Source organism: Thalia democratica, chromosome 4 (assembly GCF_965202585.1).
Source record: "Thalia democratica chromosome 4, ktThaDemo2.hap1.1, whole genome shotgun sequence".
NCBI lineage: Eukaryota > Metazoa > Chordata > Thaliacea > Salpida > Salpidae > Thalia > Thalia democratica.
Window position 1 is genome coordinate 53,511,041 of NC_139168.1, and position 16,317 is coordinate 53,527,357.

At 25.8% G+C, this 16,317-nt stretch overlaps 1 protein-coding gene across 1 annotated transcript in view; it reads right to left on the bottom strand.

Moving 5' to 3' along the window:
- The window catches only part of LOC145833448 (sushi, von Willebrand factor type A, EGF and pentraxin domain-containing protein 1-like), a 48,754-nt gene that overhangs the window by 12,715 nt on the left and 19,722 nt on the right, over positions 1–16,317 (bottom strand). Inside the window, exons 21-40 of the mRNA XM_082940623.1 lie at positions 16,198–16,292; positions 15,030–15,160; positions 14,648–14,747; positions 14,442–14,514; positions 14,136–14,317; positions 12,823–13,062; positions 12,394–12,505; positions 12,176–12,300; positions 11,260–11,421; positions 8,777–8,854; positions 8,107–8,194; positions 5,794–5,933; positions 4,473–4,674; positions 4,065–4,222; positions 3,682–3,895; positions 3,238–3,479; positions 2,882–3,021; positions 2,208–2,375; positions 1,829–1,945; positions 1,513–1,639 (exon numbers count right to left, since the gene is read on the bottom strand). Coding sequence (XP_082796749.1) covers positions 1,513–1,639; positions 1,829–1,945; positions 2,208–2,375; positions 2,882–3,021; positions 3,238–3,479; positions 3,682–3,895; positions 4,065–4,222; positions 4,473–4,674; positions 5,794–5,933; positions 8,107–8,194; positions 8,777–8,854; positions 11,260–11,421; positions 12,176–12,300; positions 12,394–12,505; positions 12,823–13,062; positions 14,136–14,317; positions 14,442–14,514; positions 14,648–14,747; positions 15,030–15,160; positions 16,198–16,292 — 2,894 coding nt within the window. The remainder of the gene's footprint in view (positions 1–1,512; positions 1,640–1,828; positions 1,946–2,207; positions 2,376–2,881; positions 3,022–3,237; positions 3,480–3,681; positions 3,896–4,064; positions 4,223–4,472; positions 4,675–5,793; positions 5,934–8,106; positions 8,195–8,776; positions 8,855–11,259; positions 11,422–12,175; positions 12,301–12,393; positions 12,506–12,822; positions 13,063–14,135; positions 14,318–14,441; positions 14,515–14,647; positions 14,748–15,029; positions 15,161–16,197; positions 16,293–16,317) is intronic.

Here is a 16,317-nt window from a genome sequence, read left to right on the forward strand (position 1 = left end):
GTCCGGTACATCACTATTTAAAACATACAGCTGGGTCCGGTACATTTGTTTAAGCTTAAAATTTACCATAAAAAGACGTGTTTAGTACAAACCACTAAAGTATACAAATAATAAATTATAAGCTTCTCACAGTTAAAGCAATAAAAAACTACCTCTACTTGAAACACCGTTTAAAATGTAGCCTTGGTCACAACTGTAAGAAATTTCACTTTTATACTGTAATGATTTGTATTCCATTTTACCATTTCTGAGTTCTTCAGGAAGTCGGCATGTTACCAATTGACATAATGGTGGTTTTTCAGACCAGCTTCCTGATTAGTTTTTTTTACAAATATTTTTATTTTATACAATTTTTTAGTATCTGAAGAGTAAACTTTTATAGTAATTGCTTTTATAAACCTTCTAAACATAACAGGTTTTTATTTATTAACTTTTTAACTAGATAAACAAGAAATTTTTAGTTAAATAAGCTGAACTATATTTAAGTGTTAATGAACTAACTTTATAATGTTATACATATATTTAAATTTCATAAACATAAAAGATTACAAGGTACCATACAATTATGCTTTTTTTTTAATCGTAAAACCTTTTAAAATTTACAAATTTATTAGACAATTATAACTTATAGACAAAAATCTTTAATTTTTAAGTAGTTTTGTTACAAACCGTTCTGTTCGCAAGTACGTACAGTTGGGCCAATTAGCTTGTAGCCAACTAAACAAGTAAAAAAAACTTTTCTCCCAATATTAAAACTTTGTCCTGATATTGTTCCATGATCTATGTAGCCTGGACTACCACAGTCAACAATTGAGCATTCAAAACCGTTTCCTTTTTATAGTAATTAGATTTGTTATTCAATTTTATATGAAACATTTAAACCACGACGTAGAACAGAAATAGTAAAGTTTTTTTTTTTTTTGAAATTTCTAAAGTATTTTTTTTAAAGATAAAACAGAGACTCTAAATAATACATTTTTCAAAAGGTACTGAATAAAAAAGCTTTTTAAACATAATAAATTTTAAAAGTTTGCTGCTATAAATATACTTTAAAAGCAGGGGTGGCAGCTGTAACTCGCGGGCCAATTTTCCTAGGAAAAATTGCTCGCGGGCCGCACTATTTAGGAAAAATCTTTGAGGGCCGCATTTATTTTAAATTATTCTAAAAAATTTCCAGTAATCAGTAGAAAAAATATTATAAATTAATCATAATTAAAGCACTAATAAAGAGTATTTATTTAAACAACAGCCTATCTATATGTTTTTATTACAAAATGTTAAAATTTTATAGTTTTTAAAATTTAAATTTTTGGCTGAAAAGGAGCTGGTGGGCCGCAGATTTTGACCAAGAGGGCCACATTTGGCCTGCTGGCTGCAGTGTGCTGACCCCTGCTTTAAAAGTTATAAAAGTGTTTACGACAGTATGTTTATTTGATAGAGGCCTAATTACAGCTTTTTTTGGATAAAATTAGTTTTAAATCCAAAGTCTTCTATATTTAGTGTAAAATTTACCAGAGTAATCTTGTAAGCAAACACAAGAAAAACTTCCAGCAGTATTGATACAAGTCGCATCTTTACTACATGGATTTGATGTGCATTCGTCTATGTCTATACAACTTGGTGGTATACCACTCCATTGCTATATGTGTTATAGTAAGGTTGTTATACAGTACAAAAACAGTTTAAATTGCTTTCTTTTTTTGTGAAAAAACTTTTAGAGCTGTAATTAGAAGAACATTTTGTGTACTCTACAACTTTTAACATTTTAAATAAAACAAATTGCTACATAAGTTATTTGGTCAGGTATTTTTACATACAAGTCACTAACTTCATTTTTATTACAAATAAGCTCATAAGGCCCATTTAGTTGAAAACCTTCAAAACATTCAAATTGTGCTTTATCTTGCAATCCTACTCCATTTAAAATAGTTTTTCCATTCATAATCTATCGTTAAACTTTAAGTTATGTATTACCAAGTTGAAAATACCTTAAGCAGAGTTAAACAGCTTGAGAAGTATTTACTTTTTAAAGTGTTCAAATAACCGATATTACAGTTTTTAGTAACTATTTAAATTACATATAAAAAATAATAATTTTATAGTTTAAGTTGGATACTACAAACAAAAGTTTTATTACTAAAACAAATTGTATAACTAATGTTTAAGAATAGAATTTAAAAAATTAAGTTAAACAGAGAAAGTTTAACCTCATCTATTTCTCCACACTGTATAAGATGACACAGTATATCTTTTTCCGGTTCTATTGAGAGTTTTCTTTGTCCCTCGATTCTCCATTGACCAAATCTTGTACATTTCAATCTTTTATCGACATTTTTGTAAGTAGATTTGCAAGATACATCCACAATGTGTTCTTTCTAAATGATGTTTATTAGTATTTACAAAAACTATAAGTAAATTATTACTAACTGATTTATCTTTTAAAATGTATTTCAACTATTAAATTGTTTAGTCTTTGCTTAAAGTAATAACTTACTTATAAACAAGAATGAAAGCAAAGCCTCTTAAAAAGTATAGAGATCATTTTTTTTAATATTCAGTGTAATGATAAAATTATCAAAAAGTTATTTTTCAAAATCACTCAAAAACCTAGTTTACTAAAGTTTACGACAAACTAGTTTTAAAAAACCAAAAACAAATTCGTTTTAACTCTAAGAAATGGTAGTAAAAATCCGAGTTACAATATTCATTAGTACTACATAAACTTGCTAAAAGAAATAACTATAAGTTTTAAATTTTAGCTTTTTTTTTTGTTTTACGTATAAAGATTTTAAATGACACATACTGTTTTAGTTACAAGGTGAGATTTCTCAGAAAATTTTAGATCTGGGCAAGCTTGACAGAATGTCTGGGGTCGTATTACATCTACTTGACCAACAATACGACCCAAAACGTCAGGCCAGGCAATGATATTGCCTTGGTTCATAACACAGTAGATAAATTCTCCAGACACTTGCGATTGTGTGAAAGCATAGTCGTAAAACTGAAGCTGAGTTATCTTTCCTGTTTAAAAACACAAAGTAAAAAAGTAAATTTTTGACTAAATTTACTAATAAGCTTTCTAAAATGATTTAAGCTCTTCAACTTATACTAGAAGAAGTCCTTAAAAAAAAAGAAGCTTATTTACAAAATTTAAGGCATTTAGAATAAGATTTGTTGACAATTGTTATTTTATTAATATTACATCTATTTTGTTTCATAAACAAAAAAAAACTTTACCAATAAATTCTTGAGACAATGAAAAACACCCTCCAAGACAATCTTGTTCCTGACCAATTACAAGAATTCCACCTCCTTTAACAATTTCTCCTTTTTTCAAATTTTCTCCTTCTGACACTAACCTTCTGTTTATATATAATTTCCAATTTCCTTCTTTAGATGACCAAGTTACTACTAGATGATACCATTCACCGGTATTTAAGGGTAAAATGTCCGTCACACGTTCTTCTCCTTTAACTATCCTGTTAAAACATATTAGAACCTTTATTTCTCTTTTGGTTTAAATAAATTACAAAAACAAACAAAGACAGAAAATTTTTATAGAAGTATAAAGAAAATTGTGTTTATCTTTTATTGTAATTTAGAGTAACTTTTGAAAGTTTTTCATCTCTAAGTTTTTCTGTAAGCTTTTTATGAAATAAGCAAAATTAGCGTAAAACAAACAAAGTAAGAGCTTCAAGATTAGTTATTGTGATTTCGTCAGCTAGAATTCCATTACCAACGGCATATGAAAACGGCGTGCCTTCGATACCAGTTTCATTTGATCGGAAAAACATAGAAATAGTAAATGCAGTTAGGTCCGGTATTCCGGAACCGATTTTTACATGGTGATAAGTTTTAGGTTTACCAAAAACTAAGTCAAAGTCAGGTTCTAACTCTAAAAAAATATTACTTATAAACAAATTACTTTAAGCTGATAAAATAAGTTTATAAAAAAGTATTAGTATTCACCGAAAGTCATTAATAATTTTAACGTAAAATATTACAAAAATATATAAACAATTTAAACTAAACATACTCTATGTAGTAAGTAAAAAGCAGCTTACTTATTTCACAATATTCCCCAGTGTATGTGGGATCACATTGACAGTTGTATGAGTTTACAAGGTCTATACAAGTTCCATTATTACCACAGACACCAGCAGTACAATCATTTAAATTTATTTCACATAGCTTACCAGTGAAACCCAGAACACAATCACACCTGTTTTGTTTAAAGTAATTTTTTAACGCAGACAGGAATTACTAACAAAAGGTATTGCTCATTTTAGACGCTTTATACAAGCTATTCAAAAGAGTACTTTATAAATAATTAAGCTGTAAAAACAATATGAACTAAAGATTTTACATTTAAAAAAATACAAAAGAAATTTTATTGTGTTTTATGTTGAATACTTTTCTCAGTAAATAAAATAATCAACCAACTTAACCTAAAAATAGTTTGTCTAACTAACGTGAAATTGTTCAACAAATTGTTACAACTAGCACCGTTGTAGCAAGGGTTAGATTCACATTCGTTAATATCTAATTCGCAAAACTGGCCAAGAAAACCTGGTTGACACGTACAATCAAAGCCATTAATTTTGTCATTGCAAAGTGCCTTATTTTTGCATGGGTTAGATAAACATTCGTCTATTTGAGTATCACACTGATACCCTAAAAATGTTAGCTTTAGTTAGGAACAAGATCTTGTTTATCAAAAAGGTCCATTACAAATAATTGTTTACGAATAAAGCAATACTTCTACATTTAAATATGCTGTTAGTTAATAAAGATATGATAAAATTTATATATTTAAGTACAAACTAAGCAACTTTTACTAAACTAAAATCATACAAACAATATAATACAGAATGTTTTTATTGTTGTTTTGCAGCATATGGTTTTTCAAAGTAATTTTAGCTTTAACTTTTGTGTTGTTTTTAAAACTAAGATTCAAATCCATAGTAAACTGAAGTTTAATGACGCTTTGTTATTATAACCTTAACTATAAGTTTTAAACGGATTTATTTAATGTAGGCTGTTAAAAGTACTTTAGTTTTCTTTAATCTGCTTTAACTTTTGACAAAAACGTTTTACTATTCAGATGCAGTTCATGATAATTAAATCTAACTTAAACAACTAGTCATTAAAGTAAAACTTTAAAAACCTTACTGTAAGAAGACACCAATTTTGATATCTTAAAAAATATATATAATACTTAACTATTCAAATTATTAATTGTCTGTATTAGCTAATAAAGATCTTAGCGTATTTCTTGTAGTAGTATTTCTTGAACTTTCATAGCTCCGTTGAAGTGTGTTAACGAGTTAACACACAGAAACATGTGTTAGTGTAATAAAGAAATAGTACTGTTTAAATTTGTTACTATTATACAATATTATTCATCAATTTTCAAAAATTAAATTTAAGCTGTGTTTTTACTACAACATTGTAAATATTATACAATAAAAACTAAGAAAGAGAAAAGTATAAAATTATTAAGAACAAATACAATAATAAATATTTTTTTAGTTTAAAATTTACAGATATTTTAACTTGTTAGGAATTAAAAATTTCATAATTGTAAGTATACTGTTGTTTTTAACTATTATATTTATTAGTATAATTATAAAAATCTTTGAATTAATAACAGATAGTAAAGAATTGTAATTTAGAAATATTACAATTTTCCATCAATTTAGTTTCACTTTTTAAACGTTTCAGTAAAGCAACAAGAACAACAACAACAACAACAACGAAAAACGATTCGACCATTAATAAAACTACTCTTACCTGTGAACCCAGGTGAGCAACTACATGAAAATCCACCAATAAGATCGTTACAAGTAGCACCATTAAAACATGGATCAGAGTCACACTCGTTTGTATCAACTTCACAGTCGTCTCCAGTGAATCCCATAGCACAAATACACCTGATTAATATTTGTATAACTTACAGAAAAAAAAAGATTTGTTTTTATTTTAACCACTGTTATTAAAGTTCTAATTGATTTTTTTGGACCATGCAATACAAAACTAAAATTTATTGAAGTTTTAGTTTAAATCTTACTGATATAAGTTATACTTATATAAATTATTTCGAATAAAATAAAAAATTCAAAATAAAAGTAAATGTTAAACTTTAAACCTTATTTAAAAACGATAAAAAATTACATTTTTACTAGTGCTACTTCGTTTATGAATTATAATTAAATGTTTTTAGTTGTTATTATTTTGAAAAGAATATATATTTTTTAAATTTATTTTTTTTTTACAAAGGTTTAAATTTGTAAGTTGTTTTTTTTACAATTGATTAATCTTTAGAACAACTTTACATTGAACTTTTGTAGTATCTTAAAGTTAAATTTCTAAGCTAATTATTTATAGAAATTAGTGATATACCGAATCCTTATATTTAGATTCGTATCCGGCCGAATCCTAATTTCAAAATGAGATTTGGAACCTGATCGGAACGGATACATATTTTGAAAATAAGATTCGGATTCGGATCCAGCCGGATACTAAAGTTTTATATATCCGGTAGATCACTTTTAGCTTTTTGAATTATAATCGACTATTTGTCAAAAGTTAAATAAAAAGTAAAACTGTTTGGAAAAATATTAAAATCTATTACCACGTAAAATATACAAGGTTATAAAAAAGCAAGCAGTTTAAAGTTTGAAACGAACATAAGTTAATGTATTGTATAAAGCTATCTTTTCATTTGCGGCTACTTGTAGGTTTAACTTGGGTTTTTCTTTTTCGAATAGCATTAACTCTTTCTTTTTCGATAAGCATTAATTCTAAATCATAAAGCTCACCTCGAGCGCACCTCTAGAAATTCTAAGCTGTTCTCGATTTTTGAGTTTTAACACGGTATACTCTCATTTAAACAATCGAAAATACCGCTATAAAAACAGCAACTGTTTGATAAATTTGGTCCGATATCTGTCCTATGTACGAGGTTCTCTTGTCTAAAGAGCAGGTATACTTGTTTATTACACTTCAGTCTAATATTTCTGAATATTAGTATTCGAATACTTTTTTGTGATCTAATTTGTGGTATTATTTTTATATTGCGGTTATAAAACAGAATACCTTAATGTTTTGAAGGTTTGAATTCATTTAAAAAACCTTAATGAGCTATTTCCTAAGTAGATAATTTTAAAGTATGAACATTGATGGATTTCAAAGTTTTCACCAATACTTATTTTTTTTTATTGTTTAAAAATTAACTTTCCGATTTTATGGTGTTTAAGAAAATTCTTTATTTCAGTTTTTAAATTGATTTTTAAAAGTTCTTCTTTGAAATCGACAAATATTTTATAAAAGTATAATGCTCTATTTATATAACAATCCATATGTGTATTGCTTTAGCAGCTAGAGGAAGATTGGAGTACATTTTTACATGCTAAGTTGTTACTGAGTAAGTGTCGCACTTCGTTTTAACCCTAACATTTTTTCTTCTAATAAAATTCTGCTTACAAGTAAAACAATGTTACGAACAAATTGGTACAAAAAATTTAAGAACATTTATAACCCGCAATTAATATGCATATATCAATACAAAACTATTTTTTTATTTAACTACTTTATTTTAAATTGGATACCGTTAACTCTAACCAGCTTTACCCAGACATAAAACAAATAAATCAACAAAAAAAAATTGACTAAAACTTGATCATTGTAAATTTATATCTTATTGTTATTAGTCTTGTATCGATATAAGCTGAAAGTTTTTTAATACACCCATAATCCAGTCTAAGTGACCAAAAACTAACCTAACAAAAAGAAATGAGTTGATTTGAAAACTGAAAAATAAAGTATTAAGAGCCTGTTAATCAAGCTAATATGCCTAAAAATATCAATGATAACAATAAAAGTGAGAAAGTGATCTACTGGATTTTATTATTTGGATTCGGGTCCGGCCGGATCTTAATTTCAAAATAAGATTCGGATCCGCATCCTGCCGGATCTTAATTTGAAAAAAATATTTGGATTCGGTAGATAACTAATAAAATGTGATCTTTCAACAAATGCCAAATAAATATTAACGGGATAAAATCAATGAAACTAAATGTAAAAATTATTTTAAAATAAACCAACTCGTGTTTATTAATGAGGTCTATACAAGTTGCACCATTTAAACACGGAGTGCTACTACATTCATCAATTTCAATTCCACACTTTTTACCTGTTACCATTATAGATACTTTTTATAAACTAGTTGTGGTGTACGACTCGATAACCGAGAGGTTCCTTTGTACAACAGGTCCATAGACCAAAATTTTTGAGCGCTTTTTTTATCGTTCAATAAGCAATATTGTTAATACTTTTTTGTTTACAGCAATTAAAAGTGAATTTTTGGCTGCTGTTAGTTTTTTTCACTATTCTAAGAATGTGTTATATAAAATTATTTACAAACTTGTAAATTTTTTATTCAATATTTTTTCTGATTACTTTAACTTATTAAGTCAACTGAAAACTCATTTAAAATAAAACTTTTTTTCATAGCAAAAACTAATCAGAAGAGAGCTACGTGTCCTTTTATAATTTCTAAATACAAAAAGGTAGTACCTTAATGGTTTAAGATAAAAAATATATTTAAAAAGAATAAAATATTTATTGTTGTTTTAAACGTTAGTTGCTTTTATATTTTTGACTTTATAGAATTAGATAAACAGCTTAAAGTTATTTTTTAATTATAAAACTAATTATTCTGACAGCTTATTAAAATACTTTTTTTACCAGTCAATGAATTTTAAAGCATACAAACCGATGTAACCAGGATGGCAACTGCAAAAATATCCACCATCTTTTAAGTTAGAACAAGGTGCATTGTTTTCACAGGGATCTGTTTTATTTTTTTTTTAATATTTAAAAAACAACATACTATACCAAAATACGTTTTTAAATAAAACTAAATGAAACTTTTTGGTTTTTAGTTGTATAATGTCATTTAAAAGTAGTTAAAAAAACTGAATTTTTTTTGACTTAGTAAAGTTTAAAGGAAATATTCTTTATTAAACAGTAACTGAAAACTTTTATTGAAAGTTTTATAAATATAGAAAAAAATTTTTGTAAAAGAGTTAAAATTTTAATCACTACAGTTTTCTATTTGTTGTAACGAGCCTTTAAATTAAAGTAAGTCATTTAATAATAAAAAAGTAAATTTATAGTACTTTTAATAAAACTAATTTTCAGCAGTTTTATTATATTTGATTAACTTCACTTTATTTATTGTAAAATGTTTCATTTAAAAAGTAGTTTGAAAAACATATCTTTAAAAGGGTTTTATATCTTATTTTACATACCAGTAAAACAAATTTCGTAATATTTTTTTTCATCTCTAAACTGGACGCCTTTTATATCGTATTCACCTGAATAAAAGTATGTTTCAAATAAAGATTGTAAGTCAATACAAAGTTTAATACACATATAATTGGTTTTAATTTAATCTTATATTGTTAGACTTTAAGAACAAAATGATATTCTTTGCTTTATTGAAAAATAAAAAATTGTACTTTTTAGATTATACATCTTTGGTTTAATTCAAGTAATCAAAAGATGTAATCAAAAATTATTTTAACAAAATCTCTTGCGTTTCATTTAATTTCAATTTTTCATATATAACTTACTTTTTTCTATATTTAAAAAAAAATGTAACATTTATTAGTATAATTTTTAGGTTTTCAGTTTTATATGAACTTTTTGTGTTTAAACATTTAACTAAAAAAGTTTAACATAATTTTCATTTTTTTTAAAAGTATCTAAAAACAACATGCTTGTACGCATTTTTTTCTCTAAAAACATTTTGTAATTATGATTAATACTAAGTCATAGATATACAAGGAATTAATGGTTTATATAAGACTTTTTTTTTTTAGTGTTTATATTTTTCGCTAGTATTGTAAACAACATTAAATAAAAAAATTGTTTTACCAATACAAGTTTTGTTTTGTTAAACTTTTACCTTGAGGAAACGTATTTTTTAAGATTATTTAAGAATTTAACATATACTGATTGTTAATCAAAATAGCTAAATGTTAAACTAAATATATAAAAGTTCTGAATTAAAAAATAAACTTTCTTGAAGCTAATTTAATTTAAAGTATAACAACATTTTATAAAACATAATTATAAAATTTTCTAACTTCATAAAAAAATTATGATTATTTTATAGTTTAGTTTATACAAGATGTAGTTTCAAAATAGCTTTTAGTAATACAAGTAGGTAAGTATTGTAAAGTTGTATAGCTTAGAAACGCTATACTTTTATAAAAATAAACAATAAAAAAAAGGAGCTTGGTTACTTAAAGTTTGACTGCTAAGTCTTTACAGTAGTCTTGACAGTAAAAAAATAATGTTTACGTACATAAAACATATGTAAGAAATTGGATTAAGTTTTTAAAATTATGTAGATAGTTTTGAAATAAACAAGTAGTAAACTTTGTTGTTACTGAAACGTGAAGTATTAAAAACTAGAACAAATTTTATTTTGACGGTTAAACATATTAATAAAAGCTTTTCATAACATATATTTAAATAAAATCTTAGAGTAGTTGACAAGTTTAATGTTGTTTTTACTATAGTAAACTTGTAAAAAACTAATGATTAGACGAATTACCAACCAATACACTGATGGTCAAAAGTAGAAGCTCTTTGCTCAGTAAATCCATTTAGGGGACAAATGAAACAAAAGTTATTTCCAATTGTAGGTTGAAAAGTGTCGTAAGGGCACATATAGCACGGCTCCAAGCCGTTGTAAGAAACAAATCCAGGCTTACATTTTGCTTTAAATAGAAAATAAAGTTATTTATGTTTAATAAAAAAAATAAACTGAAATTAAACTAAACATTTCATTTTCTAAGTTAAAAGGTATAAGTACTAAATAATTATGTTTTAAGTAAAGAACGTAATTTTATAACCGTAGTTTTATAACTTATAAGTTTTCATTGGGACAATATAAAGTTACTAAAACAGTTAATACTGAGTTACGCTACACAACTATATGAAAATTGTATGTTTAAAAGCTTGAGGAAATTTTACCTTTACTGTTTTTTTATATTATTTTTTTATCAGTTATAAATTATATTTAGTTAATTATTTCACTGAATCCAGTTATAAAAGTAAAATGTTGGCTAACTTGAAATTATTTTGTAAAACACAAGAAACAAAAAAAAAAATTCTGTCATTTAAGTAAAAATTTTCAAAATTACAATTACAACTAATGTTTTTCTTTATGTCAATAATGTTTACCTTCACAATCTGTATATTCAGTTGAACCAATGTATGGTGTTCCAAATCCATCAATACATTTAGTACATGACTTGCTTCCTATTATATCACTGTACGTGTCAATGGAGCATGGTCGACATGGCTCCATGCCGCTGGAAGACTCACTTCCTCGCGGACACATTCCTATATTTTATAATTATTTAAGCTTTGAGATAACTGTATACTTTTTATTAATTTTTAAGAAATGATTGTGTAATAATATTATAAAGAGTATAACTTTTATTTCATGAAAATAAAAAGTATATAAAAACCGTCTTTTAATGAGGTTAAAACAAAAAAGTTTTGTTCTGTTTTTTTAGTTTAAAACTACAGAAATGAATTGAATATAATGTTTGTTTTTAGCTTTATAAGTTTCTTACTTATACATTCATTGACAGATCTTGCGTGTATACTAATGGTAGATGAGTTATCAGGACACACTTTACAAGTTAGTTGAGCTTCTAAATCCTGATAATAACCTACAGGACAGCTCACACAGCTTTCAGTTTCTCCTATTTGAAAAAAGGTACCGACTGGGCAACTTACTGTGTGTAAAAAAAAGTTAAAAACAATGTTAATTTTCTACAACATAAAAAAAACACCAGATTTAGTGTATATTTTTAAAACTTGAGTAAGTTTTTCTGTTGTATCTAAGTATCTTAAACATATCACTTAAGCTTTAAGTTTAGAGTATTTTTTAACTTTAATATTTTTTTTTATCAACTTAACGAATTTGACTATCTTTGTTTAACTTAAACTATTTCCTCAGCTAAGAAACTACTACGGCTGATTAATTAAAACGATTTTTTTGTTATCAAGTTTTATTAGCCAGTATTTAAAAAAAGAGTTATTTAGCTTCTATAGGATAAAAAATAATATTTTTAATGTATATACAAACCGCATGATGCAGAGTTTCTTAATACAGAACCAAGAGGACATATAAGAGTTCTTTCAGACGTAATGTAAGATCCCTCAATGTATGGAAGATTAACCATGTTATCACTTACGTTCGGGTTATAATCTCTGTAATTATTAAAAGTTGCAAATAGAACTTTAAAAAGCTTTAAACTTAAACAATCGTTTTTATCAAGGAGGTATAATAAATATCTTTTTAACCTTACTCCGCCTTCTGCAAATTCTTCAATATGTAAACTTCCAAAAAATTCAACCATACTTCCATGCTTCATCCTACTTCCTTCTACATCACTATCATCAAGTTCAACTTCACCTTTTTGTATAAGTTTTTATTAGGTCGTGTTTAAAAATCTAAAAAAAACTTTGGCCTTATAGTAGTTGTTCGCACTAATTCAAAGTTCTAAATAATTTTTTCAATATAACTTGTGTTAACAATCAGACTTTTTTTTATAACTTAATGACTATTTTGAAAAGTGTTCTATTTTCGTATTCTAAAAAGGTTACTAAGGCTTTTAACTTATTGTGACTTTTATAACTATTTTATTCGTTAAATACACAACTGTAAAAACTTTTGTTATGTAAAAAAAGTAAGTAAAAGTCAAAAACCAAATAACAATCAAAGTTTCAAACCTTTGACGTATAGTGTTACTTGTATTTTGTACGTTACACCACTACCACCCTCATTAGTTATTACTTTTAGTAGCTCTTCGTCAATTTCTTCCATGTTTTCAACTTTAATAATGTCGCCAGGCTCCATTTCTTTTACCTTGTTATTAAACTCATTGCCTTTTAGGATACTCGATGAAGAACGGTCGTAGTAAACAGGAGGAGCTGGCTCGTAGTCTTTTTCAATATACTGCTGTGGGTTATCTGTTGTATATGTTTCCTTTGAAATATTTTTAACTAAATTTTTACTGTAACATAAACTTAATACGATTTCTACAGTTTAATAAAAAACAAGTTTAATTAATCACTAAGTAAGCAACACGATTTTTTATAACACGATTTCCCAAACTTTTTTCAAAAGGCCCCCTTAACAGAAATTAAAAAAGCTATGGCCCTCTTCAACAATATTACTCAGAAATTACGAAATAAAGACCTTTTTTTTGCTCTTCATCATCAAGTCCAGAATATCTATTATAAGTTCAAATTGTGACCTCAAAGCCCCTCTATGGCCCCTTTACAGCTTATGCCCCCCCTCCCTTTTCTTTTTGCTCCTCATGACCCCTTAAATTTTTATCAAAGCCCCATTTCATTTTAATTTTTAGTAGTACATTTAAACTTAAAGAGTTTTAAACACTACTACGAGTAGCACACTAATTTAAAATCAGAAAGTTTAAATACTTATTTAACTTTATAAATCCATCTAAGTTTTGATCACACTTTGACCATCAGGCAACAAGCTCTTGGCAAACTGAGACCGAGATTTTTTATTTTTTAATTAAATAAGTATAGCAGCCAGTACAACCGAAAAAATTTTCAGTCGTCAATCTACAAACAATTAGTGACTGACTAATAAGTACCAATAAAAATGAAACATGGGTATCAGTATATCAATAGTTTGCTGTCTAATGACCAAAACTTCTTGTTAACTTGAGCTTGTTTCACTGTAAATAAAACTCGATGTTCTGGTGACTTCCGTCAATGTTTATTAATATTTTTTCAACTACTTATAAATAAGGTATAGTTTTTCAGGTTGCTATATAACTGTTTGCTTTGTAAACTGAATCCTGAAGATGAAGCTTTTGAAATGTACGCTTTCTAATTTTGTTTAAAATATAAGCTGTCGAAAATATAATAGGATATAAAACTTAAATATATACATAAATTTAAATTATCAAACTAAATTAAAAAAAACTTGTAGCTTTACACAGTTATATCGTGAAGTAAAAAAGACTAAGTTTTAGACTGCTATGCTGATAAAGTAAATATCAAGTTATTACCTCCGTAATAATCATACTTCGTTTCGTATTGCCCAATCTCTTTTTGTTGAGTTTCCTGATAGTTGTAATTTTCTAAAGATGGAGGTGTAGCTTCATAAATGTAATCAGAGTCTTTTTTCGTTTTAACCATTTCGTGACGTGGTGGTGGAGAAGGTTCATAATCAGGTCTATCTCCCCTGTCCCTTATATAATACAACAAAAAAAATGTTATAGATGCTTAAAACTGAATGTTGTTAATAAAATATATAAGCCTATTTTTGGTGTTTATTTATGTGATAACTGAATTGTTTTAGAGTGAAAACTAACCTTTTATTTCTAGTTTTACGAGATCTGTATACTTTTTCATTCATGAACTTTATAATAGATCTTCTTCGACGTTCTTATTAAAAATTAAAATAGTTACTTACTTAACTTTTATTAAACTTTTAAATGCTTTATTTTAAAAGTTTAACAAAACATGAACTTATAAAACTTAAAAACTTTTATAGATTTATGTACAAAAAAAAACTCACTTCCATAATTATAATTATCGTCATCATAGTCGTTGTAATCATAGTAATCATCATACTCATCGTAATGATCATTTTGTTCGTTAATTTGTTCCTCTTTGTTCTGTATTTGGATTGTCAAGCACTTAACTTCTACTTTGATAAGTGAGCATTTTAGCTTTGTTTGTGCATCTTCACACCATTGGTTTACCTTATAATTTTGTAAAGCAAAATATGACTTGATATTTGTTAGAAAATAGTTTAAATTTGTAAAAAATAAGTATTTTAAATCCAAAGTTTTTTTTGATAAGATTTTTTTTTAAATAAGTAGAATTTATTTTTTGTACCTTTTCTAAACTTCTAATCAATAATTACATAGTAAGATTCATTTACGTAATAAAGTTACCTTATTAACATATTTTTCGTAATATAGTTGCTTAGCTTTTTCTAAAAATCCAGGATAACTACAATTCTGTCCATTTAACAAATTGTACTCAAATCTAAAACCTTTGTGAACCTCATTAGAATACCTTTGATCTGTAAAGTATGGCTTTTAAATTAAAAAAACTTACTTTAAATCATTGAAATCGATATAAAATTTAGTATACAGATATAAATCAACTTAACTTTACTAATAGTTTAATTTTATAATAAAATAAGTTACTTTTGTCAGGCAGAATTAGTTTTATTTAATAGGGTTATTAATAATTATAATTAGAATTAATTCATATTAAAACTTAAAATGTATTTTATAAGCATATATTAAATAGTATCAATAAATTAAGTGTTTTACTTTTTATTTGTCTTTGTTTTAATTATTGACATAGTACAAACTAGGACATTAAGTTACTATAACTTTCAAAACTGAAAGTTGATAAAAACAAATCTAATTAAAAATTTATAATAATCATCAAGTACTTTGATGTGTAACATTAAAATTTTAGTGGTAGATATAAAAAATTTAGTTCTAATATCTAATTGATTAAACCTTTTCGTTTTTTGTAAAATTTAAAATAGTTAGTACTTTTGATGACCTATAACGTTTATTCTTTTAGCTTATTTTAATGTTCAGATTTTGTACTTAAGCTTTTGAAAATATTTAAACATGCTTTATCATCTTTATCATTAAACTAATACAAAACAGGATATCAGTTTTTAAAAAATCAGAATTAAAAGTTATTTAAAAAACGCTTTGATTTTATTAAAAATCTTAAAATAATAAAAATTACCATTTTAAAATACTTATTTAAAAGCAATGTTGTAAAATAAAAGCAAAAGAGACTGTAATTGAGTAAAAAGTATTATATAAAATCGTTTAAAAGAAATTAATGTAAATAAATTTCTTCATTTAACTTATTTAGTTTATAATAAAGTTCTGATTTTTATAGTCTAATGCAATTTAAAAGTTTTTAATATATTGCAAACTGTAGCCTCTGTTCTTTTTTTATAATCGGAATTAATTTATTTATTTATTATTAGAACTGATTAGAAGTCTAAATATTTAAATAGTATTTTAAAGCTTATCATTCAAGTAACTAGTTTATTTATATAAAATCTTTTAAACTTACACGAACAATCCATTGGAACAGTAAACTTTGGAGACCACTCAGCATGCTCATCGATACAAGTGTAATACGGGTTACCAAATTTTATCATTGCAAAACCAAACCTAAATAGCGAGAATAGTTTGCAAT